General features: G+C 43.7%; 1 protein-coding gene across 1 annotated transcript in view; it reads right to left on the bottom strand.

The window, feature by feature from the left end:
• Positions 1–27557, bottom strand: part of LOC106844898 (contactin-associated protein-like 4) — a 171046-nt gene that overhangs the window by 105952 nt on the left and 37537 nt on the right. Inside the window, exon 3 of the mRNA XM_044751479.2 lies at positions 1656–1849. Within this exon, the coding sequence (XP_044607414.2) occupies positions 1656–1849 (194 nt within the window). The remainder of the gene's footprint in view (positions 1–1655; positions 1850–27557) is intronic.

The following is a 27557-nucleotide window of genomic DNA, read 5'->3' as shown; positions in this document are numbered from 1 at the left end:
CCCTCCTTCCCTATTAAGTTGGTTTTTAAGCCCAAATTCTAAGCCTCCTCAAGGAGTTCCTCGTTTTCCCTGGGCATCTCTCGTGTGTACATGAGACACACATGTCCACAGACTTGTGTCTGTTCTTCTCTTGCTCATCTCTTTTCCTGCAGGGTTCTCAGCCAAGAACTCAGAAGGTAGAGGGAACTTATTTTCCTCCTCCGCACAAGCAATAGGGTTGTGTAGTAACACCCACCCCTGTTTCCACTGTTCGGGTCAGTCACAGCTCTATTTCCCCTGAAAATAAGCAAGAAGGAGATGATGCCTAAGCCGCTTAACAGGAAAATAAAAATTCTCACAGTTTCTCCACCTTCTTCCTCTTTTTAAAAATTGGGTCAACAGCATCAATCTTAACCAATATAATTAAGTGTTAACGTGCCTTACATGGGAATCAACCATGTTGAAGCTAACACCTGGTCTGGAACAAGAATCAGGTGATACGGCACCAACTTCCTGGCAGGTGGGGCTGCTGCCTCCTGGCTCACGTCTCTGAGTCTGGGGGGTTCTTGGGCTCCTTACCCTACAACAAGGGTGAGGAGACCCAGGCGACGCCCGCAGGAGCTGATGGTGCAGACCCGGGTGCTGGGAGGTTCAGGAAAAGACGTGGATACTCCAGAGAGAAAACCCCTCTCGGATTCCCTTGCCGTCTGCTCGTCACTGGTGGTTACTTCCTGCACCCCCCACCCCGTCAGTCACAACAGCTCATAACAAAGAAATCAAGGGTTATCTGGCTGTGACACGGTACTTGTGGGTGCAAACCCAAACTCACCTTTTTATGTCATTTTACATCACAAAAGAATGATGTCTTCCACCTGAAATCCTCCTTCAAGCTTCCTCCTTCCACACTCGTTTCCAGTCACCTGTGACTTTGTCGTCACCACCGCCTTTCAATAACCTGCCTCTGTATGGTCTCTCCTTTATCGGCCCACACTCCGACCACAAAACCCAACATTTTAAACCATTGTCAGAGCTCGGTAAGGTTGAACAAAGGTTAGCAAAGTTACTTCAATGATTCTGTAATGAAAGAGATGTGGTAAAATACATAACTTCCTAAAAGTCACAAAAGTTAACCAAACAAAGACAATTTGTCCCAAAGAAGCCCTGGTGTTCAGAGACACAAGGTCACTGAATCCCATCAAAGTCTTTACCCAAAGACTCGCTGAACGTGGCCACAGACTGCAGGACAGACCCCGCAGACCGCGTGCGGCAATTTCTGCGTTTCTGCACATGCCAGGAACGGAGGTCGGCCATGCGTGCCCTTCAGAAACCTCGGATCAAAGAAGGAGTGAAGACAATGGCCCCTGTGTGGGTGTGAAATGACACGGAGACGGTGCAGCCCCCACGCTGTTGCACACAGCATGTTACACACGGCGCCATCCACACCCTCAATGGAAACAAAAGGACTTTTTCTTCAATTTTTCCAGTATGCTATAAAACGATTTCACATTTAGATACTTACTAAATTATGCATGTTCATGCATCTGAAAATGCACAAAAACCTTGGCAAAGCAATTCTGCAGGTTCTGTTTCTCTGGTGGATTTGAGAGCTTTGTGACTGCGGGAGGAGTTACCCTAAGTCGGCCCCAAGTTGTGTCACGTAAAGGGGACGTACGTACCGAGACGCCTTCCTCTCTCCGGTACTGCTTCCAGTTCCTGCTGCTGTCGCTGAACATCAGGAGGTAGCTGGTCACCCAGTCGGAGCTCCCGTACCCGCCCTGGGTGGCCACTGCGGTGACCTCCACCCTCTCTCCAAGGTCGATCTGCAGCCACTGGTTCTTGTCTGACACGAGCGGCGTCCAGCCCCCGGCTCCTTGTTGTGGAAGAGGACACAGGAAGAGGAGTAAATGTTAGAATTTGTCTGGAAGGAGGAGAGACCTGGGTGAGAATGTGTGCATTTCCAAACCTATAATAAATGCCCCATGATTGTATTCATCGAGTAATGAATGACTGACCTGAATCATCTGTGCACCCGAGTCATGTGACCTCCTCACACTGGAGGTCAGGTGTCCACTGAGGGTCCAGCTGCTGCACGTGATGGGTGCACACTCCAGCAGAGAACCCCAGAGAACAACAGTGTTTCCCTGGCCATTGTGCTGGCTGCTTATCATCGAGCCTTCAACACCTTACAGGATGTCTGGAGGTGCAGCTAACTTACAGTGGAGTCTACATCTATCAGGGACGCCCCACCTCTGATGTCCGTGTTCAGCCCCGGGCATGCAAGGATGCTAGGACCCTGCTCTGTGGCAAGGAGTTCCCAGACTTGGGAGAAACGAAAATCAAGGCGTCTGAAGCAGGCTCAGGAACTCACTGGGGGGTGGTCCTGCAGGTGAGTCCCATGGGGGGGGTGATGGCAGAAGGAATCATGGGAAATGCCTTGCAGGGCAGTGAGGGGAGTGTCTCACAGAACAGAGTGCACCTCAGGCTCCTGCAGACGGAGAACAGATAGATGACAAAGCGACTGAGGACAAGAGGAGGAAGAACGGCAAGAGAGCGTGGAGCCCAGTACTCCTTGAGACCCCAGCCCTGAGCAGAGACTCTAGGGGACAGAGCGGGAACCTGTGGGGATGACACAGAGGCCAGGGGAGGGGCAGGGGAGAGACTGGGAAGTGGAGCTCACCTCAGGCTCACACCATTAGGGCCAGACCCAGGCTCAAAGGAGCAGGTGTGACTCAAAGCCAGTCTTCTGAGCACAGCGCTTCTTGGAGATAAAAGTGACAACGGGAATGGAGAGGGAAGTGTAAAGCCAGCAAGACAGCAGAGAACCACAGCACCTGAGGGTTTACAACCCCCTTCCAACGCAAAAGTAAGAAAGAAAGAGAGACAGAGAGAGAAAGGAAGGAAGAAAGGAGGGAATGAAGGAAGGAAGAAAGAAAGGGAGAGAGAGAGGAAGGAAGGAAGAAAGGGAGAAAGCAGGAAGGAAAGAAAGAAAGAGAAAGAAGGACAGAACAGCAACCACTACGCAGCCTGCACGTTGCTGGCTGACAGGACTGGGCGCCATTAAGCTCAGAATCCACACAGTGTCCAATACACCAAACTGAGTGAGAGGATGGTAAAACCCTTACAGAATTATTGCAGAAAATCAGGAAACAAATATTCACAAATATTAATTGAGGAAAATCCCTACGTCCTAAAAACAATCATGGAGTGAAAGGAACTCCACGAAAAATAAGCTGTCCTCGAACAAGCCTTTGAGGGTCGGAAATACCACCTTGAATCAGAAGTTCAAAACTAAGAACAGAAATGGACCAAAAAATCAAGTAATAAGAGAAATGGATTGAGTTCAGGAAAGAAATGGAAGGAAAAGACAAAACTGTCTTTAAAATAAGGAATAAATACCTTCAAACCTATTAGGATGGCCAAAATCTGGAACACTGACACCACCAAATGCTGGGGCAACAGGGGCGCTCGTCCATCGCTGGTGGGAATGCTGGATGCTACAGCCACTTTGGAAGACAGTTTGGCTGTTTTTACAAAACGAAACATACTCTTACCATAGGATTGAGTGATCGTGCTCCCTGGTATTTGCTCAAAGGAATTGAAAACTGATGTCCACACAAAAAGCTGCACACGGATGTTTATAGCAGCTTTGTTCATAATTACCAAAATTTGGAAGCAACCAAGATGTCCTTCACCAGGTGAATGGATAAATAAACTGTGGTCCATCCAGACAATGGAATATTATTCAGTGCTAAAAATAAACGAGCTGTCAAGCCATGAAAAAATATAGAGAAGACTTAAATGCATATGGCTAAGTGATAGAAAGCAATCTGAAAAGGCTACAGACTGTGTGACTCCAACTGTGTGACATTCTCGAGAAGGGAAAACGGTGGAGACAGTAAAAAGATCAGTGTCGGCCAGGGCTGAGGAGGGCGGGATCAATACATGGAGCACTGAGGGTTTTTAGGACAGTGACTTTTGTGTGTGATACTGTCACGGTGGATGTGTGAGATCATGCACTTGCCAAAACCCAAGAGTGAACCCTAATGTAAACTATGGACTCTAGTTAATAATAATACCTCAATATTGGTCATGAATTATAGCAGATGTATCACACTGATGCACGATGTTAATAATAGGGGAAACTCTGCGTGTGTGTGTACATGGTGGGGGGAGTTGGAGGGGGTAAATGGGAACTCTGTACTTTCTGCCCAATTTCACAGCAAACTGAACTGATCTAAAAGTAGTCTATTAATTTAAAAAAAGAATAAATTGCATAGTGACCAGTAAGTCAATGTATTATAGGCAGTGAAAGCCAGCTTTCTCATCCTTAGAGGAAGGACTCACTCTTCTAAATAAGGAATGAGGGAAGGAGAAATGAACCCTGGTGTGGGGTTGGAATCAGAAGGCTCAGCATACATCTTGGTTTTAATGCAAATACGGGTAGACACAGAAATACAGTTACGTATGTGTCCTCATGGCTTACTTTTATGCTTATATTTCCCACATCTGTCTGCTGGGAGGCCTTGAAGCCATGGCACTCAGTAACAACGAGCACACCCAACACTGTCGCCAAAAGAGCGATCCTGGGGTCCCTGGAGAAGTGGTTGATGCCACTGAAAATGCAAGATGGGCTTAGAATGTCTTGAGGGCCAAAAAGTAAGGAAGGGCTCAAGTAGAGGGGAGCCTTCTCAGAAGAACACAGGAGCCAATCTGAAGGTTGGCCAACCCTGGGACAGTCGAAGCAGCAAGATTAAAAAGCAGATTTCATGCCACAGAATAGCATGAATACCCATGAATCCATGCTGATATAAACAAATGAATAATCAGATAAATGCACACTTTGGGGGAAGGGGCAGCTCCTCCTGACAGGAGAATGCCCACTGGTGCATCAGTAAAGAGAGAATCGCCTTAGGCACATACCACAGTCATGAGAACTGAAGGTGAGGCCCAGGGATGGATGCTCAGGCTGGTGGGTGAAACTTTGAGGAGAAACCACATTTTCATGTCTCAAAGTGTCTCCCCCAAGTGGCTTGTCACTAACAAGAGATCCAGGTTGACATCACCATTGTCACACAAATCCACATCATGGCCCCTGATAGGACACATGGAAAGGACATGACGGCATTTCTAAGGTGCTCTTGCCAAAAATTTATAACCTCATTCCAGTCAAGAGAAAATACCGTACACATTCAAACAGAGGAAGTTTCTACAAAATACCTGACCAGGGCTTGCAAAAAAGTATGACAGTCACAAAAGATGGGAGACTGAGGAATTGCCAGGGACTGGAGGTGCCTACAGAGGAATAACTAGTGAATGCACCTTGGGGTCCAGGGTAGCCTCTTGGAACAGAGAAAGGATGGTGAAGGAACTGTTGCAAATGCACCAGGCTCAGCTGTTTGGTCTGCACTATTGTACCGGTGTCCCTTCCTGACCTTGACCGTCGAGTAAGACGTTAGCAGTGGGGTGAAGGATACTGGAGGAGCCTCTGCCTACTTTTTTCAAAACCATTCTGTAGTCTATACTTAGTTCAAAACAAGACGTCTAAAAGTGCAGGACGATAAGGGAGAGAGACGCTAAGAACTCTAGGCTGGCAGGAAGGATTGACCCACCACCGTTACACAAGGCAACCATGAGCAGATACGAAAGTCAACCAGGCATAGCGAAAATAGAGAAACTGAGGCTTCCCAGGAGAAAGGCCCCATGCTAATGCCCTCACTCCCCATGATAACATGGCCAAGTCTGCATTGCTGTTGTGTTTAAAAATGGGGAAATAGTGGTCTTCTCACAGATAACTGCTAGTAAAACACTCTGTTTTTTACTAAATATAAAAATGATGCTGTAAGATCTACACAAATAAGATATTATAATTCATCTTTGACACTTAAAAAATTACCATCATGGGGCCCAGTGGGGCCTGCCCTGGGAAGCCTGGACAGCTCTCAGAAGTCACATCCATCTACCATCCCTACTTGACTGCCCTCAAACCCCAGAGGCCCCCATGATCCCGCTCAGACACCACCTGGCCTGAGCTCCCGGCACGTGTGGTTCACCCCCTGGATTGTGTGAAGTCCCATGTAGTGATGAAATCCTTGTCCTCGACCATAGGAGCCTTAAGAACAGACAGTACAATGTAGGGGAGGAAAATAATTTCCCTCCACCTTTCTGAGACACTTGTAATAAAAGGATTAACATGAGAAAAGCAAACAGAAGTTACTGACGTGTAGCTGGAGTACACACGGGAGAGACCCAGGGGAAATGAGGAACGCCCCAGGTGGCCTAAACCACCAGCTCAAATGCTGCCTTCTCTAAAGATAAAAGAGCACATGCTGTGGGGGCAGTTCTGGGGGGACCAGGGGGAGCAGGTCACAGGTGGGTTGTGGTGCAGGTTCAGGCCCCTGCCGTCTCCACTGAGGAGGGTCTGGTGGATTCACCATCCTCCTCTTCCTAGTGCAGACAGGGAGACACTTCTGCAAATGCCGATTTCCTTTATGGATGTAAAGCTATCTTACAAAAGGGCAATTTCTACTCTGTTTTCAGAGCTTCTCCTGCATCTGCTGATTCTCAAAATAATCAGATCAAAGTCATCCTCATGCCAAAGAGGCACATTTTGGGGATGTGTTCTGTGACTCCGCAACAATGGTGAAGGTTGGGTAGGACAGCGTGTTGACTCTGTAGCAGTTTCGCTCACACACAGAAGATGCTTGGGGCATAGCAGTTGCTGTCTTTGCAGACGATAAAGGAGTTATAGTGACTCTGAGCAAGCCAGTGAGTACACAGGGTGTGTGTCCACTTTTGCACTTTTTACAAACCCCTAAATCTTCACAGACACAGCGGCTCTTTTATCTGTTACTGGCCATTTTCAGTCTACAAGACTCCGGAAGAGAGTGCCGGGAAGATGACAGCATAGGAAGAGTCTGAACTCACCTCCTCCCGTGGACACAACAAACCTACAACTACGCTGAGAACAATTACTCCTGAGAAAGTGCTGGAAACTGGATAGAAAGAATCCCCACAACAAGGGACTGTGCTGACTGAGGTGGAAGAGGCAGAAATTCCTTTCTGGAGAGAAAAAAGCCCCATTCTAGCCACGGCACCTCACACCCGGGAGTAATCTTAAGGTACGAAGCTTAAAGATATTTGCACCTCTGTGTTCATCACAGCATTATTCACAATAGTCAAGACTTGAAAATAACCGAAGTGCCCAAAAAAGGACGAATGGATAAAGAAGATGTGGTGTATATACACAATGGAGTACTACTGAGCTATAAAGAAAAGATGAAGTCTGGCCACTTGTGACAACATGGATGGACTTTGAGGGTATTATGCAAAGTGAAATAAGTCAGACAGAGAAAGTCAAATACCGTATGATTCACTCATACGTGGAAGATAAAAACAACAACAAGCAGACACATAGATACAGAAATTAGATTGGTGGGTATCAGGGTGGAGTGGGGAGGGTGGAAAGGGTGACGGGGCACATGTGTATGGTGATGGATTGTAATTAGTCTTTAGGAGATGAACATGATGTAATCTACACAGAAACTGAAATATAATGATGTGCACCTGAAATTTATGGAATGTTATAAACCAACATTACCTCAATAAAAGTCAACACATTTAATTTTAAAAAAAGAGTTGGAAGGAGCAGCTAAAATTGTGTTAGATATTTTTCAATTAGTTAAGGAAGGTAAGCCTCCATTACATGCTAAGGATTCCACCAACTGTTTCCAGGTACACCATCTTACTTAAATCTTAAATGTATCTAGAATGGCTTCTCAGAAAGTTAAAGTAAAATTACCTCGTGACCTAGCAATTCCACTCCTAGGTATACAGCCCAAAGAATTAAAAAGCAGGTTCTTAAACAAATACTTGTATGTGGATGTTCACAGTGGTTACTCGCAAGAGCTGAAAAGAAGAATCGATCCACGTGTCCATCAACTGCCGAATGGATAAACAAACTGTAGGGCACCCACACAATGGGTGTGACTCCGCTGTGACAAGGGACGAGGACCGATCCACGCCACCACACGGATGAACCAGACTGGAAGGTCGCATATCATAGCATGTTTTTAATATGAAACATGTAGACTAGGTAAATCCACACAGACAGAAAGCAGATTGGTGGGTACCAAGGTGGAGGGAGGGGGCCTGAGGAGACCCTGCTGATGGTAAGGAGTTTCCTTTGGGTTGTGACGAAAGAGATTTGGAACTGGATGGAGGTGGCAGTTACACATTGTTGTGAATGTGCTCAACTCCACTGAAATGTTCACTGGAAATGATTAACTTATAAAAAAAAAAAACCTAGAGGGAGTTGCTTATCATCTCCCTTTACAGATGAGAAGATAGATGGAGGTTCAGAGACTGAGTAAATTTGACCAACATCCTGCAGTTAGTGGTCGTTATTAAGAAAAAATACTTTAAAGTTTATTTGACCACATTACGTCAGCTCTTTTTTTTTCCTTTTCACTTTTTACTCCACTTTGAAATTATACTTCTGTCAGCCCCGGTGGTGAGTTTCACGCAGAGTGAATTCAGATAATGGAGCAGTTACTCACTGCAAACTGGTTATAAACAGCGTGGCCAGAACGCCTTTGCAGTCGTGATTCCATCTGGTGCTCTCTCTGGGTGTCTGCGTGCCTGAGCCTGGTCTGACACGATAGGTGTGTAGGGAGAAGTTAGAGGGGATGCAGCAGTCCTCCAACCTGAGAAGCTGCTAATGCATTTCTTCTCTCCCTGACCAGAGGCCTGACGTGTGCTGTGGGGTCACACGTGGAAGGCAGGAGCTCTCCCGGGTCCCATGTTACATGTCGACTGTGCCAAGGGGGTGATTACACAGGGAACTTTGGGACTTAAGAAGCATGGGCAGCAGGCTCTCCGAGGATGCAAAAGCAAGAAGGTGAAGTTTCCAGACGTCAGGACACAGACAGCCTCTTTGGTGATCTGCATTTGACACAAACAGCTTCATCGAAACTGTCAGAAGGAAGTTTCCTTCTGGGAGAATTGCGTCGTTTCACATGTCAGTCATCAGGCTGTGCCTTTTTCCTTCTCACTAATTACTTCTTGCTTCACAGCAGACTCATCAAGTCCCTGAGACATGTGAGGAAGGGAGCCGCGGAGGACACGGTCCTGCGCTCCGATCAAACCACTGCGGTTCTGGCAGAGCGTCTGTCTTCAGATTCACTGCTCTTCTCTCTCTGAGGCGGCGATGACATTTCACTCTGGGGAATTTCGTTTCAGCCCCGCCCAGCTTGTTAAGGGAAGCCAAGTATTTCCGAGAGCTCAGATTTCTTAACAGCAACAACAGCAGCCAGCGAGGTATGAATGAACTGTGGGATTTCAGGATTCACTTCACGTTTTCAGGATATATGTGTGTGTGTGTGTGTGTGTGTGTGTGTATAACTTACCACACTTCTGGGAGGAAAACACAAAAAGAACAGAAAGTGAAAAACAATTCTTCTTCGGGGGCGGGCACTTTCCTGCTCTGAAAACCACGTGCATAAGAGAGGTGCCGCCCCCTCAGGGTCCTAGAGCATCCACATAGCCAGGTATAGGGTGTGGTTCCTGGTCAAGGCAGCCACGCCCCAATGCAGACAAGGGATGCTCTCTGTAAAGGGACACTGGGCCTGTCATTTCACCAGGAGCCCCAGCCACGTGGGCCACTTTAAATCAGCATTAGTAGTGAGGACTATGGGGATAAAGCAGGGGCCTTGTTTGGGTCCCCAAAAGGTGCATCCAGTTCCCCAGAGACAACAGGGGAGCACTTGACCAGTTAGTGTGTTCACCCTGGTGGCTTTCCTGGGGGATGGAAGAGGACACCTGCGGGCGGTGGGCAGGATGCAAGTCTTTGCCCCATGCACTGATGACCAGACTCCTGAACCAACATATGGAAGGGGGAACAGTCCCCACTGTGAGACCCTCACGGTTTGGTCTCCTTTTGGTTCCTATTTTGCAAACACAATACGTACGCTTTGTTTGAAACCGCATAATGATGAAATTATGATATGATTCCACCAATTGTTAGCATTAGAAATAAGAGGTGAATGACCCACAGACCTTAGGGCAGCTCAGAAATGTGTCAAATTCTCCTTGTGACTGACCCACCTGTGTGGTTGTCTTTGTGCTCCATAGAGTCTCATACGGAATAAAATCCTATTTCTTAATGTCAAGGACAGAATCGCCAACACTCCCCATTCTCCAAATAATAGAACAGAGGAAAGCAGGTTCCCACACCACCCCTTAGAGCAGGAAACTTCTCTCAGCTCAGATTCCACTCTCCTTTCTCCTGAGAACTGGAGGGACACTCGCCATCTCTCCACCAGCCCACACAGGCCAGTGTCAGGAGGCCCCAAGCCTGTGACCCTGGACTTTGCCAGCATTTCAGAGAAGAGAGTGACCAGGCAGTTTAGGGAGACTGGATTCCAGTGTCATAAACATGAACGAGAGCTGCTCTTTATATATTTGACAAAAGTTCTTTGCCAGACACACGTATGGTGAATATTTTCTCCATGTCTATGGCATGACTTTTCTTTTTGTTTATGGTGACTATCAAAGAGGAGAAGTTTCAATTTTGATGAAGTCCAAGTTATTATTTCCCTTTTATGTTTCATAATTTTATGTCCTGTCTTAGAATCATTGTCCGTCCCAAGTTCATAGAATACTCTATGTTTTCTTCTAGAAGTTCAATACGCTTAGTTTTTTTGTTTAGGATTTTATCCACAAGATGTAAAGAACTTTTAAGATTAAAAAATAACAAAGATAAACAACCTAATAAATTAATGGACAAAAGATCTGAATAGACACTTCATTAAAGAAGACATACGAATGATCAGTAATTACATGAAAAAATGCTTAACATCTTTAGCCATCAGGGAAATGCAAGCTAAAACAAAAATGGAATATCCCTGTATACCTGCTAGAATTTTTAAATTTAAAAGACTGACAGCACCCAGTGCTGGTGAGGACGTGGGGCAACTAGGACCATCTCGCCTTGCAGGTGGGAATGTAAAATAGTCCGATCACTTATTAACTAAAACTGGTTAATAATTTTGAAAAGTTAAACGTTTATCTACTTTGACCCAGACATTCCACTCCCAGGCATTTACCCAGAGAAATCAAAGTATATGTCTACAAAAAAACTTATAAACAAATGTCCATATCAACTTTATTTATAGTAGCTAAACACTGGACATAATCCAACAGTCTATCAGCAGGTGAGTAGATAAACAAATTGTGGTTTATTTGTACAACGTGATATGACACAGCAACAGAAAGGACTAAGCTCTTGGTCCACGTAATGATATGGATGAATCTCAGAGATTACACTGAGTTGAGAGCTGGGCACATTGACATGAAACTAGAAGACAGACGTGGCACCAGCACTGCAGAGTGGTCATGGGGAAGTCCTGGGCACTGACTGGAAGGCCATGATGGAAATTCTATGTGATGACAGTGGTGGCTGCCCAGGTCGACGCGTTTATCAGAACTCATTGAAAACCGCACTTAAACTGGTGCAATTCCTTGTAATGTAAATTATACGCCAAAAGGTTCATCTAAAATTTTCCACCACATGGAGATGGAGATGTGGTGTTGGCCTGTTGTGAGAAGCCTGATTAGATGAGCAGACACAGGAAAACACGAAGTTACCCCAGTACACAGGCATCTGAGTGATGGGGCATCTGAGCTGGAGACTTATCTGAGTAATGAAAAGAGTCATCTGATTTTTAGCAAAACTCCCCAAAAGATTCAATTTAGGCAACCAAGCTCATCAGTAAAATGGAACCTGCCAACAGAGGACTCAAGACAGAAAACAACAGGAGCAATCTCCACGAGGCACAAGGAGTCCAGAACATGAAACTGAATAGAAGAAACCTAACGTAAAGAAGGCTGAGAGGCCAGAAGGGGCAGCCCTCATGCATTCCTACTCCATATCAACTACAGGAAGGATGTCAATACAGGAGGATGTTCACTCACAGGAGGGATGTCAATCACAGGAGGAATGTCAATCACAGGAGGATGTTCACTCACAGGAGGGATGTCAATCACAGGAGGGATGTTCAATCACAGGAGGGATGTTCAATCACAGGAGGGGTGTCAATCACAGGAGGGATGTCAATCACAGGAGGGATGTTCAATCACAGGAGGGATGTCAATCACAGGAGGGATGTCAATCACAGGAGGGATGTTCAATCACAGGAAGGATGTCAATCACAGGAGGGATGTCAATCACAGGAGAGATGTCAATCACAGGAAGGATCCTCAATTACGGGAAGGGAGTCAATTATAGGAAGAATGTCCATCACAAGAAGAATGCAAATTACACGAAGGATGTCAATTACAGGTCAAATGGTGAATTGCAGGAAGGATTGTCAGTTACAGGAAAAGTACACCTTTGCATCCCAAGAGGAAATCGACTACCCAGCTACTCACCCAATGAGGAGCCGTCAGCACCCTGAACTCTCCCTTTCCACCAGTGGACTTTTGTTCATGACAACCCCTCCCACGTCCTCCTTTTTCCCTATAAAGTAACTCTGCTGGACTTGCCTATGGCTTTTGCTATAGCTTGCTTGTCCCTATTTGCAATTCCTCTTCTATCCCGAATAAACCTATTTTGCTGGTGGATTAACTGGCTGTTTTACTTGTTTGGGTCAACAAGAACAATATGAAAGCAAGTCCCACAAGCCACAACTGCCTGGGCTGACCCACATCTTTTGCCCCTTCCTGACGCCATGTTTGGTCACCTGAAGCCATCCCCTCCTCCTGGGCCCTGGACCCACCCCTCTCTCCTGCTAGGCATGTCCCCAGCCTCAGGTGGTGGGTGACAGCACAAAGGTGAGCCAGTATCTTGCTAATTCATTTGTTAACATAAACTCCCTGTTGGTAAAGCTTAGAGGTTGGATGTCCTCCCTAGGAGAATCATCACTGTGTGCTCTGGTTACACATGGTGAGTCCAAGCATCCTTATGAATCTTTTGTTTGGTTAAGTGTCTAACCCCCCAAAGGCAGTTTATTCATTTTTAGGTGAATTATACGTAATAAAACAACATGAGCCAGCCAGAGAGAAGCTTGATGGGTAGAGACATAGATAAGGAGAGAGCTGGACAGAGTTGCTGGGATGGTCTTTCCAATCTTAAAGCTTTTGCACCCCGATGCTCATGGCTGAACCAGCAGACCCTTGGGGGAGGCACCCAGGGCCAGCCATCAATGCCCCCGGCAGCAGCCCAGCTGGAACCTGGAGCCCAGCGTCCTTTCTCGGTGGGGGGGGGCTTGAGGGGAGCTCTGCGTGGCTGAGGCCCCAGCAAGATGCAGCTGGATCGAGGACACATCTGTGACTGTCTCACCCTTGACTCCCCCCATGGCTTCCTGGAACTGCCCTGAAGTCCACTACTCTCCCCAGCACTTGTCTCAGGTCTGCCTCTGGGGGAACCCACAACCGGGTGCCTGGCCCCGCCTGTGATGTGGGGTCATTTTTCTCTGCCTACACCTTCAGTGCCCTCATTGAAGCTCAGGAGAAAGAGGCCCAAGGGACCCTCCTGGGCTTTCATAGCTACTGAGTCATTATGGAAGGATCGGGGCAGAGGGCAGAGCTCAGGACCTGGGGCGGCACCGTAGACAAGCTGTGAACACGCACCTGTCCCTGCACACACCATGCTGGCATCTCCTGACCCGGGGAGACCCTGCCTCACTCATCTGAGGACACTCTGGATTTGTCTTCACAGGGTGACAAGACATGGGGGTAGAACTATGACAGAAAGGGGAGGAAAGTTCACTACATGATATCCATCCATGGGTCAGTGGGCATTTGGGTTGCTTCCACTTTGGGCTGTGATGAATGATGCTGAGAGGAACACTCTGGTACACCTCTTGCGTTTCGTAAACTTCTATAAGTTTGGAGAATGTCCTGAAACGATGACTTTACACCCTTAACAAAGGAAACATAGAAAACGTAAAAGATAGGGGCAATGAAACAGGCAAGACATCTCAGGAAGAGGGCCCAGGTGGGGGTCACCTGGGAGGGGGCAGGTCTGCAGGGGGTCCCTGCCTGATGCCCAGGGTCTTCAGTCGTAGCTGCCGAGACAGCCTCCTCACCCCAGCCCCTCACCCCTTCCATCCAGCCTCAACCTACCAGTTATTTCTGCAAAATTGGAATGAATCACTCTGCCCCTTCCTCAAACACGGACTGGTTTCTGGAGGCCTGTGAGGGTCAGCATGTCCACAGGGGTCCCTGAACCCACCGTATCCCTGTTTCTCTTTTGCCCATTGTTTTCCGTCCTCCTCCTTTGCCTGAGTCATCTTCAGGCTCCAAACTCCCATCCCAGGACGTCCACCCAACAGCATCTTGGCACAGAACGGCTTCCCCTTGGAGCTGCCCCAGCAAGTCCTGTCATCTCTGCTGGCATTTGTTTGATCCAGTGGCTTTATAAATAATTGCCTATTTGTCTTGGAGGAAATTGTAAATTAAATGTAAATGAGGAGAGAAAGATAGCAGGATGGAATTAGCTCTGAGAGCAAATGCAAGGAATGAAAGTTTCAAATAATAAAGGTGCTGAGACAGTTGAAGGCCAAGGACACTAACTTCTGGTTTTAGGTGCTTTTGGCGCAGTCCTTTGAGATGGGTATTTTTGTTTCCATCTTAAGGCAATGTAAGGTTTAGTATTTTAATTTCCTTACAGTTTTTGGGCCAACGACTGACCCAGGTTTGTCTGATGCCAGGACCGAAGCCCTGTCCATCTCCCCAGGCTGCTGGTGGCCAGATCCCACTGTGGCCCTCGGCCCCTGCTGACCAAGACTGACCGAGCCCAGAGCAGGTGGGAAGCACACAGTCCAGAACCATCCCCATGGCACTTGGTGGGTGATCAATTTTAATTTGGGAAATATCCCTTTTGGCAGCTTCATTTTGATATTGAGTTTCCTCCCAGTGATGATGGAGGTGACCCAAAGTCCTTCTGTGTCAGAAGGTCACCGTGAGCTTGGTCCCTTCATATTCCTTCCCTGAGGAATTCAATGTGGAGCATTGGAAGATGGTGTGAATCATTTAAGCCAGTGATGTGGGGTTGCGTGACACACCCACGGCCAGCTCCTGGAGCCTTCCTGCTCTGACCTCAGTTTGCACGTCCACAGAGCAACACCACCACACACCCTGGGAGGCCTGTTGCAAGAACAGGCTATTTAATGAGATTTGACTCATAGAGTTATTAGCAGCAGCCCTGGCCTGGGAGTGGGAGCACTTCCAATTCTTTATACAAACTGGGGCCTCAGGCACCTCCAGAGAACACGAGAAATGAGAGGGTAACCCCAAAATCATCACCATTACGCGAGTGTAGAAAAATTATCTCTAAAACATTCAGTCTGACGTGTGGTTTTCAGAACACCATGCATGCAGTTCTCTAAAAGATACAACTTTTACAAATCATTGCCAACTTCAACATAATCACCAACATTATATCATTTTAAATCCCAAACAGTTGAACTTAGATTGTCCTCAATGCAGGGGTGTCTCAGAGATGTTGCAGGTTCGGTTCTAGATGACTGCTATAAGGTGAGTCCCACAATGTGTTTGGTTTCCCAGTTCCTACAAAAGTTATGTCTACACTATTACACACTATAGTTTACTAGGTGTGCAATAGCACTATGTCTATGATACAGTTTTACATGTTTTTAAAAAATCATCAGGACTTTCAGTACAAGGAAAGATGACGTAGCAGAGTCTGGATCTAGCCTTCTGGCTGAAACAAATAAGAAGCCATTTAAAATACACAAAAATAATTTTTTTAGGACTCTGGGCATCAGGAAACAAGACAGAAATCCTTGAGATATGGAAAAAAATGAGGCAAGATCTGTGATTGTCCCCATTTGCTTTTTGGAGAGAGTTTCTGCTCCTGGCACAGGGAGGGGCTACCCAGGTGGAGCTGGTGGTCTACCTGAGTGGAGGAGGTAGAGCTGGGAGCCCAGGGGAGCAAAGAGGCTGGGCTCTCAGGACAGAGAATCAGAGAGGAGAGGAGAGGATGACACAGAGAGCAGTGCAGAGCATGCAGAGGGGCGTATCCAGCCTTCACTGAGCACTGACCAGCACATGTGTCTGAGGAGGTTCCTGTGGCTGCAGAAAGAGCCGCAGGATAGGAGGAAGGGGAACAGCCCTCGGAAATCACTCCATTTGGAGTCAAGTGTGGTGCCTCAGGGGGACTAATGAGCCCTAGGCTACACGCTCACTCCACCTAACAAAGCCTGTACCCAAGATGAGAAAGGATTAGATCCTTCCCTGGTCACTTAGTTGTTTCCCACAAAAAGGATCAAGAATATTTATGAGAATACAAAAGAATCCAAAACTCAACAAAATAAATCTTGTACCCAGTAAAACATTACTAGGCACTCAAGGAATGAAGAAAATACAACCCATAATAAGGAGAAAAGTCATTCAATTTACATCAACCCAGAAAAGATATAAATGATAGAATGAATACACAAGAGCCTTAAACTATGAATTATTATAACTGTGTTCTACATGTCAAAATTCAGCAAGAAGATTGAGCGTGTGAAGTACAGATATGGAAGATGTAAAAAGGCCCAAATCAAAACTCTACCTATGAAAATTACAGGTTGACATAAAAAAGTTCACCCAATGATTAAGAGCCCATTGGCATTGCAGAAGAAAACATTAGTAAATTTGAAGACATAGCACTAGAATTTATCCAAAATTAAACACTGAGAGTAACAGAGACTGAAAATAAATAAACAGAACATCATTCAATTGGGTAACAGTTTCAAGTGGTATGATATTTGGGGAATTGGGGCTGCCAGAGGAGAGGAGAGAGAGGGTAGGGCACAGAAAAAAAAAATTCTTGAAGACATAATGGCCAACTGTTGTCCAATTTTAGGAAAAATATAAACCCCCAAATACGAGATGGTCCACCCTTCTCAAATAAAAGAAAGATGAAGAAAACCACACCAAAGCACATCATGATTAAATTTCTCAAAAACCAGTGATAACAGGATATCCTTTAAAACCACTAGAGAAAAAAGATACACTATATACAGAGGAACAAAGACAAGGATGATGGCAGATTTCTCACTGGAAACAGTGCAAGTCATAAGACAAGACGGCGGAACAGCATTTCTAACACCCTGAAAACAAAAAAAACAACAACTGCCAATCTAGAATCCATACCCAGGGAAAATATCTTTCAAAAAAAAGAAAGCCAAATGAAGACTCTTAGATAAGAAAATGCTGAATGGATTAATCAGTAGTTGACCTGAGGTACAGGATATATTAAGGGAAGTCTCCAACCAGGAGAAAAATAGAACCATACAGAAATCTGGATCTAAGGAAAGGAATAAAGAGCACTAGAAATGATAACATCGTGGGCAAAGATAAAATATGTCTTAACTCAAATACCTCTAAATAGCATAAACACTAGGAGAGGAGAAATAGTAATCAATCTGTAAACTTTTTAAACATATCAGCACTCTTATGTTACTTCAATGAAGACTGTGATAGTAGAAATTGTGCACTCCAAACCCTTACACAGCCCCCAGAATAACACAGCCACGGGTTATGGCTAGTAAACTGGAAAAGGAGATAAAAGGGAATCATGAAAATATTCAAGTGATCCAAAAGAAGATAGAAAAAAAAAGAGAAGCAAATAAGAGATGGGACAAACAGAAATCAGAAGGTAAAATGGTGGATTTAAACTTAACCATGTCAAAAACTTCATTAAATGTAAATGGTCTGAATCTCCAATGAAAAGGTGTAGATTGTCACATTGGATAAAAACAAAGACACAAATATGAGCTGCTTATGAGGTAGTTAAAACTAAAGTCACAAGTAGTTTAAAAGTAAAAAGATGGAAAATGATATATAATGCTAACACTAGCTAAAAATAAAAGTTGTCATGGCTAACAAAGGACATTTCAGAATAAGACATAGATCCAGGGAGAAAAAGAATCATTTTGCAATGATAAAGTGGTCAATTTATCAAGAGGACATAATAATCCTAAAGTTATTTATACAAAATACTGGAGCTTCAAAATATATGAAGCAGAAATTGATAGGGATTCAAGAAGAAATAGATACATCTGTAATTATAATCAAACATTTTAGCACCTCCATCAATAATGGATAGAACAAGGAGACAGAAAATTAGCGAGTGCATGGAAAACTTGAGCAGCAATATCCAACAACTCAGCCTAATCAACATTTGTAGGACATCCAACCCAACATTTGTAGGACAGCCCACCACGAACAGCAGAACACACATTCTTTTCAAGTGAACACGAGACATTTTTATAAAGATAGACTATATCATGTGCCGCAGAATTTACTTCAATAAATTGAAAAGAATTAAGTCACATAAAACATATTCTCTATCCAAAATGAAAGTGCAAATCAGTAAAAGAAGGGTATCTGGAAAATACTCAAATATTCAGAAACTAAGATCACATGCTAAATAATTTAAGTCAAAGGAAGGATCCAAGGTAAACTGGGGAGTATTTTGACTGAATAAAAATGAAAATAGAACTTATGAAAATTTTTGGATGCCACTGAAGCACTACTTGGGGAAAATTTAAGAATAAACAAGTATACTAGAAGAGTGAGTTCTCAAATCAATGACCTCAGCTTTCACACCTGCAAGAAACTAGAAACAGAAGAGAAATATAAACCCACTTACTTAAATGGAAGTAAGGAAATAATGGAGATCAGAATGGAAATTAATGCAATAGACAACAGAATCTCAGTAGAGAAAAATCAGTGAAACCAAAAATTACTTTTTAGATCCATAAAATTGATAAACTTCTATTTACAATAATCAGCAAAAAATAGAGAATCCGTTAGTTAATAATATAAGGAATGAGAGGGGACATCACTACAGACATTAAAGGACAATAAAAGAACCTTATGACTAATTTTATTCCAATAAATTTGACGGTTTAGATGATATGGACACTTTCCCTGAAAGATAGAAACAAACTTCATTCAAGAAGAAATAGAACCTAAATAGTGCTAATATTCTTAAAGAAACTGAATTTGTGTTTTAAAAGTTCCCACAAAGAAAACTCCAGGTCTAAGGGGCTTACAAATAGATTATATCAAAAATTTATGCAAGAATTAATATAAATTCAATACAAACTCTCCAGAAAGGGAAAAGGAGGAAATACTTCCCAACTTATTCTCTGAGGTCAGTACTATCCTGATACCAAAATAATACAAATAATTTAGCAGAAAAGAAAGAAACACAGATCAATCTATCTTATGAATATGGATGCAAAAGTTCTTAACAAAATGTTAGCATATAAAATCCAACACTGCATGAGAAGGCTAATACATCACGACCAAGTGTGACCTATCCCATGGATGCAAGGTTGGTTTAACATTAGACAGTTAATCAGTGTAATTTAGCATATGAACATGTAAAAAAATTTAAACTATATGATCATCAAAATATATGCAGAAAAAAAGCATTTGAAAATATCCAACATTGGTTCCTTATTTAAAACAAAAACAAAACAAAACACCTCTCAACAAACAGAAATAGGGCATCTGTAAAAACCCTACAAGGTACCATCACACAAAATGGTAAGAGATGAATGATTTCTCCCTGAGTTCAGGAGCAAGGCAAGGATGTCTGCCCTTACAGATTCAACACCACAAGGGGCAGTCCAGCTAAGGCAATATGGAAAGAAAACGAAATAAAAGGACTCCATATTCATTGAAGAAAGAAGCCAAACAGTCTTTATTCAAAACAACATGGCCATTGATGTAGACAGTCTTGTGGAATCTAAGAAATGATACTAGAACCAGTATATGGTTTTAGCAAGTTTTCAGAATATAAAATCAATTGTATTTCTTTACACTAGCAAGGGACAGTAGGAAACAGAATTTAAAGATCCATTTACAAAACATGACAAAATACAATACACTTAGGGATAAATCTGACAAAAATTTTGCAAGCGGTGTACAGCAAAGAGTACAATGCATCACTAAGAGATGTTATGTGAGACCTAATAAATGGAGACATGTATTATGTTCATGGATGTGAAGAACCAATATTGTTAAGATGTCAATCGTTCCCAAACCGATCTCCACATTCAAGGTAATCCCAATGGGAAAAACTATCAGAAGGTAATTTTTGTAGAAATTGGTAAACATTGTAAAATTCATAGGAAAATTTGAAGGACCAAGAACAGTCAGGATAATTTTGAAAAAGAAGAATGACTACACTACTTAATTACCTGACTACTATTTCAAAACTAAGTACCTAAGATAGTGTGGTGTTGAGTAAAGACAGATCAATGGAGCAGAAGAGGAGTCAACTCAGTCATACGTAGTCAACTGCTTTTTAACGAAGGTACAAAGACAAATTGAGTGGAAAAGGATAGTCCTTTCTAAACATTGTGCTGGAATAATTGGATATCCATAAATTTATAAAGGACTTTTTTCCATACCACACACCACATACATTTTTTTTCAAAACGGATCATAAACCTACATATAAGAGCTAACTATAGACAGCAGAGGTGAAGACACATAGATGAAGAGGAAACTGTCAAGACCTTGCATTATAAAATATTTTATACACCTTACCCCAAAGGGCTGTTTCTTTAAAAAAAAAAATGGTAAATTGGTCATCCTTAAGATAAAACTTTCACTCTGCAAAAGACACTGTTCAAAGAACAGAATGACAAGCAACATACTGAGGGAGAATATTTGCATGTGCAGCTCACACATCTAAACATAAATAGAACTCTCAGTACTCAACAATTACAAAATAACCCAATGCGATAACAAAAAATGCACAGATTTTGAACAGATGCCTTTGTAAAGAAGATAACCACAATAAACCATGAAATAATGCTCCATATCATTATCCACTAGGGAAGTACAAGTTGGAAACCAGATCTATTAGAATGTCTAAAACTAAGAAAACTACAGAAACCACAGGCTGGAGGGGTGTGGAGCGCCCGACTCCCCAGCACAGTGGGTGGAAAAGCAAAATGGCAAAAGTCACTTTAGAAAACACTTTGGCTTCACATAAGGCTTCAGCCAGCAACACCACTCCCAGGATTCCACCCAAGAGAAATGAAAACACCTGCACACAGACCCGCAGGGCGATGCTCCGAGCAGCTGATTCATGGCATCCGCAGACCAAAACCCACCCGAGTGTCCTTCCATTGGAGAACGGATATACAAATTGTGTTCTAGTCATATTATAGAATAATACTCAGAAATTAAAAGTAACTGAAACACCAGGAAAACATAGATAAGTCTCAGAAAATGTCACATTAGGCAGAAGAATCTGGATTCAAAAGAGTATATGATGTAAGATTCCATTATGTCTACACCAGGACAGACTGTCGCGAGGTGACGAGAATCAGAACAGTAACTGCCTCGGGCGACGGGAACAAGGTGGAGGGCACTTTATAGGGTGAGAGTGTCTTTAATTACGTTATTGGTGAGGTGATTACATGGGTGCATACATTTGCCAAGTTAAAGATGTTAATAAAACAATAATATTGGAAAAAGAAATAAGTAAAAATTTCAATCTTGGGAACATTGAAATTTACAGCTGCAAAGTCCTATGTTCTCTTTCTTTAAAGAAAAGAGTGTTTTAAAATTATGCATCATCTTTACTCTGTAGGAGCTAAAAGAAAAAAATAGCAGAAAGAAATGCATTCCCCTTGCAACCATAACAAGGCATATTGTCAGCACGGGTAGACAAAATGACAGCAATCAACTACAATAACATAAATGTCTGAAACACGTTAATGGTGGATTTGGAAATCTTGAAAATCTTTTTCTTCAAACCTCAACAATGTGGTTATGTCCTCAATACTAAATGCACTTGAGATTTGCAGGAAGACCACTTTTAGTGAGAATTGAAGTGTTAAACAGTGGGGCAGTGGTAATCTTAGTTGTTGGTGTGACATCTACTTTTACTTTGAGGATATTTGAAATCTGAGAAGATTTCAGGATAACAATGGCTCCATATGGCTGGAGGAAAAGAGAAATCTCCAGGCAACTTGTGTTTTTGTCCTGGTGTTCAAAATTCTGTCACATTTACAGTAGCCTGGTGTTTCTCTTGAAATAAACTTGAAAAGGATTCAAAGAAAGAAAAATCACGAAGACTGCTTGTTCCCGAGGTTACAAAAGAAGAGTGGTACAAACTGGGCTGACCCTGCAGTAAACTGTGTCCAGGGACCGATGGAGTGTTTGCCACACAGGTGCTTCTGTGTCTAGAGCAAGTGGAAGGGTCCACCGAGGCCCTAACCCTTCTCACATGCTCTGCGATGACAAAGCATTCCCCTGACACTGGGATAGATGCCCAAATGTTCATCAGCTGAGGCTATTGCATGAAAACAATTGTCTTATGCACATGCTGGACCAAACTCAGCAATGACCATGTTTACTAAATAAACCAGATGTCCATCTATTTGTTTCAATTGGTCCAAAATCAATGATCATTAGAAGTGTTTATTGCCCATGGAGAAAATCCAGAAGCTATTAACGATTTTAGGCTGGCCAGGCCCAGAGCTGGTTAGAGACCTTCCCTGGGGCCACCTTTGCCCACAGTGTCTGGAATGCCCACCACTGCCTTCCTTCTGGACAGAGGGACATTTTCTCTGCATCCATTTTGCTCCAGAGGACCCAGCAACCCAAGGGACAAGGGTAATGACGAGGCACTTGGGCAGATGCCCTTTTTAGCCAGAATAGAAGATTTTACCCTTTTCGGCAGGTAAAAGAGAATTATAGAAAACCATGCATTGGCTCCAGAAGGTGCTATGGGGGATCAGAATATGCCACCCCAAAATACGTCTCTTTGGCTTGATTATTTTTAAGAAGAAAGACTCAGGAAGAAACTTTGACCTTTCCCCCAACTGCCTAAAAGAATTTAACCTAGAAAGCTTGTTCCAGGAAGGAGCTGTCAGAGAGACACTTACAGTGTCATATAAACTAGGGTGTGGTAGACAGGGAGGAACTCAGCAAGGCCCATTTAGTCAAGTCCTCTCCATACCCCATTGTCTCTGCAAGGCCTGGTAAACATTTGTTGACCAAGCATTTGCTTTTCCATCTCTGTATGAATTGCCTTCTGCCCCTTTGAAGTCCCAAACCCCCACCCCCAACATTCTCCTTCATCTTTAGCTGAAAGTGCTATTTAAGGTAGTGGTTTCAGACATTTTGGCAAGTTACTCAGTTTTCCTGGGTCTTTCCCATGCATACATGTTAGCAAACTGTTTGATTTTCTCCTGTTATTCCATGTGGTGTCAATTTAATTCTTAGATCAGCCAGAAGGACCCAGAGGGGAGAAGAATAGTTCTGCCTCCCCTACGGTGCTGTGAAATCCTCGTAAAAAGAGTTTTTTTCCCTTTTCCTCTTTTGTTGTTGATGTAAACAAGTGCCTAAGAAAGTCTCACTGACATAGAAGATGCTGTTACTCCAGCGAGCCCCTCTGCATTCAACACACGCTGCCTCATGTTCAGCCCTGAGATGATTTCACATGTTAATAGTGCCCAGAGACTGCTTGATTAAGACAGTACTTATGACGAAAGACCGTGGATGTTATTTAAAGAGAAATACTAAAATTACAGCTCTACCTGTATCCTGTGCATGGAAATTGTGGATAAAGAAAGAGAAACATTCACTCCCATCAGAGCATTGCAGGGGCTGTCACTGAAGCATTGTTACGGCTGCCAGGTAATTCTGGATTATTCTCTCTGAGCTATGAAATCTCTCATGGACAAACTGAATTCCTTCTACTAAGGAATAAGGAGTGAGTCCCTACTGATAGCAATGATGACTCTGCAGTCCATCCTCAGGTGAGGAGACTGTGTTGCCAGTGGCATCCACACCCAGGGAATGCTGGCTCCTCTCCCTTCAGGAGAATGGACAAGTTACTCTGCCCCTTCACCTCTCTGCCCTCCACCATGCACTGGGGTTATTAACACAACCCCACCCCTGACCCCACCCTAGATCAGAGATGCTAAAGCAGTGAGTGATCTCCTTAGAGATGACTATTTCCTGCTCCTTCAGCTATGAGGGTCCCAGGCTTGCAGGGGGAAGACCTAACGTTGACAGGTTTCTGACTCTAAGTACTTTACTTGTCAGTCTAGTTATTTGTGTTCAGATCACTTGTGTAGTCATCATTCACAGCCTGATCCACACCAAATGAGAGATGTTAAAACAATGGAAACACTGGACAGCCTTCAATAACTCAGTCTCAATTTGCAATTCCTTTGTGAATGCTGCAGGCTATCGTAGGGGGAAAAAATAAAACTCAATCAAAAACAAAGAATTAGCAAGTAAAAGATAATTAAAATGGGCTGTTTTAAACTTAATTAACATGCAAATAAAATTCATTAAGGTTGATATCTTGCTTCATTACGAGCTGCAGCAAAATAGAGAATTAAAATGGTTTCCACTGATAGAAAATCCTGAGGCTTGTAAATCCTGGTGGGAAAAATGATTTTACCCAACCATGGTGAATAAATTCAGTTGTCGTTTACTGAACATATAGACAAGCTGGAGATAAATTTACCGATTTAAATATAGTATCTCTTCTCATTCTGAAAACTTTAAAAGTAATTGATTGAAATATAGACTTTTCTATTTTCTTTTCAGAAGAAAAATACTATGTTTCTCCCAAACTGAGTACAATGATTAGAATTCAAATGAGAATGAACATTGAATTTTCCTAAAATATTTCTTCCTTTATTGTATTTTATTGGCACAAAAATGTCCCCCCTTTTTTTAACCATGATAGTTTTGGATAAATCCATCTTGTCATCAAGAAGAGCCTGAAGGGGCTCGAATCTGATCTTCCTTAGTGTTTATCACGTTGATCCACTTAGATAGAGATTAGAAATTCCAAGGAACAGGGCCCAATAAGTACCATCAGAACAAAAGAAGGCCTCCAACTTAAGTGTGTGTGAGGGATCCTTTATCTGACTGCATTTCTGACAACAGAGGACAGGGTTGGCAATAACCCTGTGGTGGCAGTCACCCCTGTAATCTGGGAGGCTCAGCACAGGTAAGAGGCAGTGATGAGGGGAGAGAGGGACTGAGGGACACCGGTCAGGCTGCAGAGCAGAGGGTCCTGGGCCTGGCGCTCACAGGGCCTCCCAAGATGCCATCTGTTTAAGGGCCCAGAAGGAAAGCCAGCTGGGGGTCTAGCCATGGAGGCTGATGGGGTTCAGGGCAGCTTCCCCGGGATGCACCACTCTGCCATGTGAATTATTTTGAGCTGAAGACAATCAAGGCTCAGAAGACTCAGGAAGAATGTTTGACCTCCCACAAATTGCCTGAAAGAATTTAAGATAGAAGGCCTGTCCCCGGAGGGAGCCAGCGCCATAGATAACTCCAGGTGCGGTAGACAGGAAGGCACCCAGCAGGGCCCATTTTATTGAAGCTCTCTTGTGGGTCCCATTGTCTACAAATGGCCCAGCAAACATTTGTTTACCAAATATTAACTGTTTTCATCTTCCTGTAAATGGCCTCCTTCCCCTTTGTCTTGGACCTCTGTTTCGTTCTCCTTGCTCCAGAAAGACATATGTACCTCACTCAGCCTGACTCCCTTTGGGATTCTTCACGCTAACATGAATTCCTTGTGTGCAGGTATTAAACTTGGTTTGATTTTCTCCTGCTAACCTGCCTTCGGTCATTTTACTTATTTGACCAGCCACAAGAACCAGAAGGGGAAAAGGGGGAAATTCTCCCCTCTCCAACAAGGCCAAGTCAGGATGAACCAGCAGGAACCAGGGAGTGGAGGACACGCAGGGCCAGGGCAGCCAGGAAGGAGCCTGCAGAAACTGGGGGTGTCACCAGGGGCGAGCTGGGTCTCCTGGCCTGCAGTCAACAGAGGCTGCATCCTTGCTGCCAAAAACCATTTGTCTCAGGGAAGCAGGGGGCATTGATTACATGCACACCAAAGCGATTACACTACGAGGCACCCTCACCCACATGATCATTAGCCAGCGCTGAAGTACTGGCCACGTGGGAGGTGGGGCTCCCCTCTGTACTCGCTGCCCCACAGAGGCAGAGACGCCTGTGTTCACTTAACTCTGCCTACTCTTCACCTCATGTTACCAACAGGCAATAGGGAAATAGAAGGAAATACAAAATAATCATATAAAAGTGGCAGAAAGTTTTCAAACCTCTATTTTGGAATAAACGCTATGGTAAGAATGTCTATCTGTCCACCTATCTATGATGAAAATCTAAAATACCTAAGAAACTGTATGGGAATTATGTTTTATTATGTCGCAAATGTTCACCGTAATAAAATGGTCAAATGTTGAGCACTAAGGACAAGAAGCTTAAAAAAAAAGTGCCGAGAAAGTGACTTAAAAGGTGGGGGGTGAAGAGCAAAGTCTATGATTCCATGTCTTCTTTGTGTAGCTGCGGTTTCTATAGGAATTTTCTGCATGTTTCCCTGGAATTTATGCACAGACTTTTGCCTCAGCACTTCATGGGAAGGCTCAGGGGGATGTCTTCCCTGTGACTGGAAGTTTTGTGGTTCTTTCTTTCCCAGAGCAATTTTCTGCTCTTCTCCTTAAGTGTAGGCACAGGGTACATGCTCCTGGAGCAAAGTCTCCAAAGATACACACAGAATGCCCATGAGGAGCTGTGAAGGTAGCTGTTGATTCCCATTCCTCCACAACAGATGTTAAGGGAAGGAAATCAAATATTTTTTCTTTTTTTAAAATTGGCAAATATCTTTTTAGAATGCCTTTCTAGCCTCTGTTGTAGGCAGAATAACGGCCCACCAGGGATGTCCACTTGCTGCTCCCTGGAGCCTGAGACTGTGTCACCTTACAGGGCAAGAAGGAATTGAGCTGGATAATCAGCTGGATTTGAGATTATCTGGGATCATCCAGGCAGGCCCAGCATAATCACGAGGGTCTTTAAACGGAAAGAGGAAGGCAGAAGGGTCAGAGAGATGGCAGTGGGAGAAGGACTCCAGTGCCATTGCTGGTTTGAAGATGGAGGAAGGGACATGAGCTCAGCAGTGCAAGTGGCTACTAGAAGCTGGAAAAGGCAAGACAACAGATTCTCTGCTGAAGACTCTAGAAAGAAGCAGCTTCGCCAATACCCTGATTTTAGCCCAGTGAGACCCATTCCAGTCCTTTGGCCTTCAGAACTGTAACACAGTAAATTTGTGCTGTTTTAGCTGCTGAGGTTTGAGTGGGATCTGTTACAGCAGCAATAAGAAGCTTATACACCTTCCAATTTCTTTGTTCAACTTGAAGCAGATGAATCATTAAATAATCAGGGCTAATGTACCCATAAAACTGAATATTTGTTGTAGAAAAAAATATTTTCCTAGATAAATAACTTGGTAAATTCAAAGGTGTTTAAATGTTTTCATGGTGAAATGATTGTACATGAGTGTAGTTCACAGCCATTTCAGCTATCATGCCCTCCATGGCCCCAACGTGCAAGAGAGAAACCAACTTTGCCATTCTTGGCGATCAACAGACGATATCCACACACCAGAAATGTCACATGGAAGCATGCCTGTAAATCTATTTAAATATTTGTTTGGAATTTTATTTTCTGTGCAATAGATAATTCACTTGTAATGTTTTATCAAA

The sequence above is a fragment of the Equus asinus genome, chromosome 19 (genome assembly GCF_041296235.1).
Source record: "Equus asinus isolate D_3611 breed Donkey chromosome 19, EquAss-T2T_v2, whole genome shotgun sequence".
Taxonomy (NCBI): Eukaryota; Metazoa; Chordata; class Mammalia; order Perissodactyla; family Equidae; genus Equus; species Equus asinus.
The sequence above is the reverse complement of the archived record's forward strand: the minus strand, read 5'-3'. Positions and strand labels throughout refer to the sequence as shown.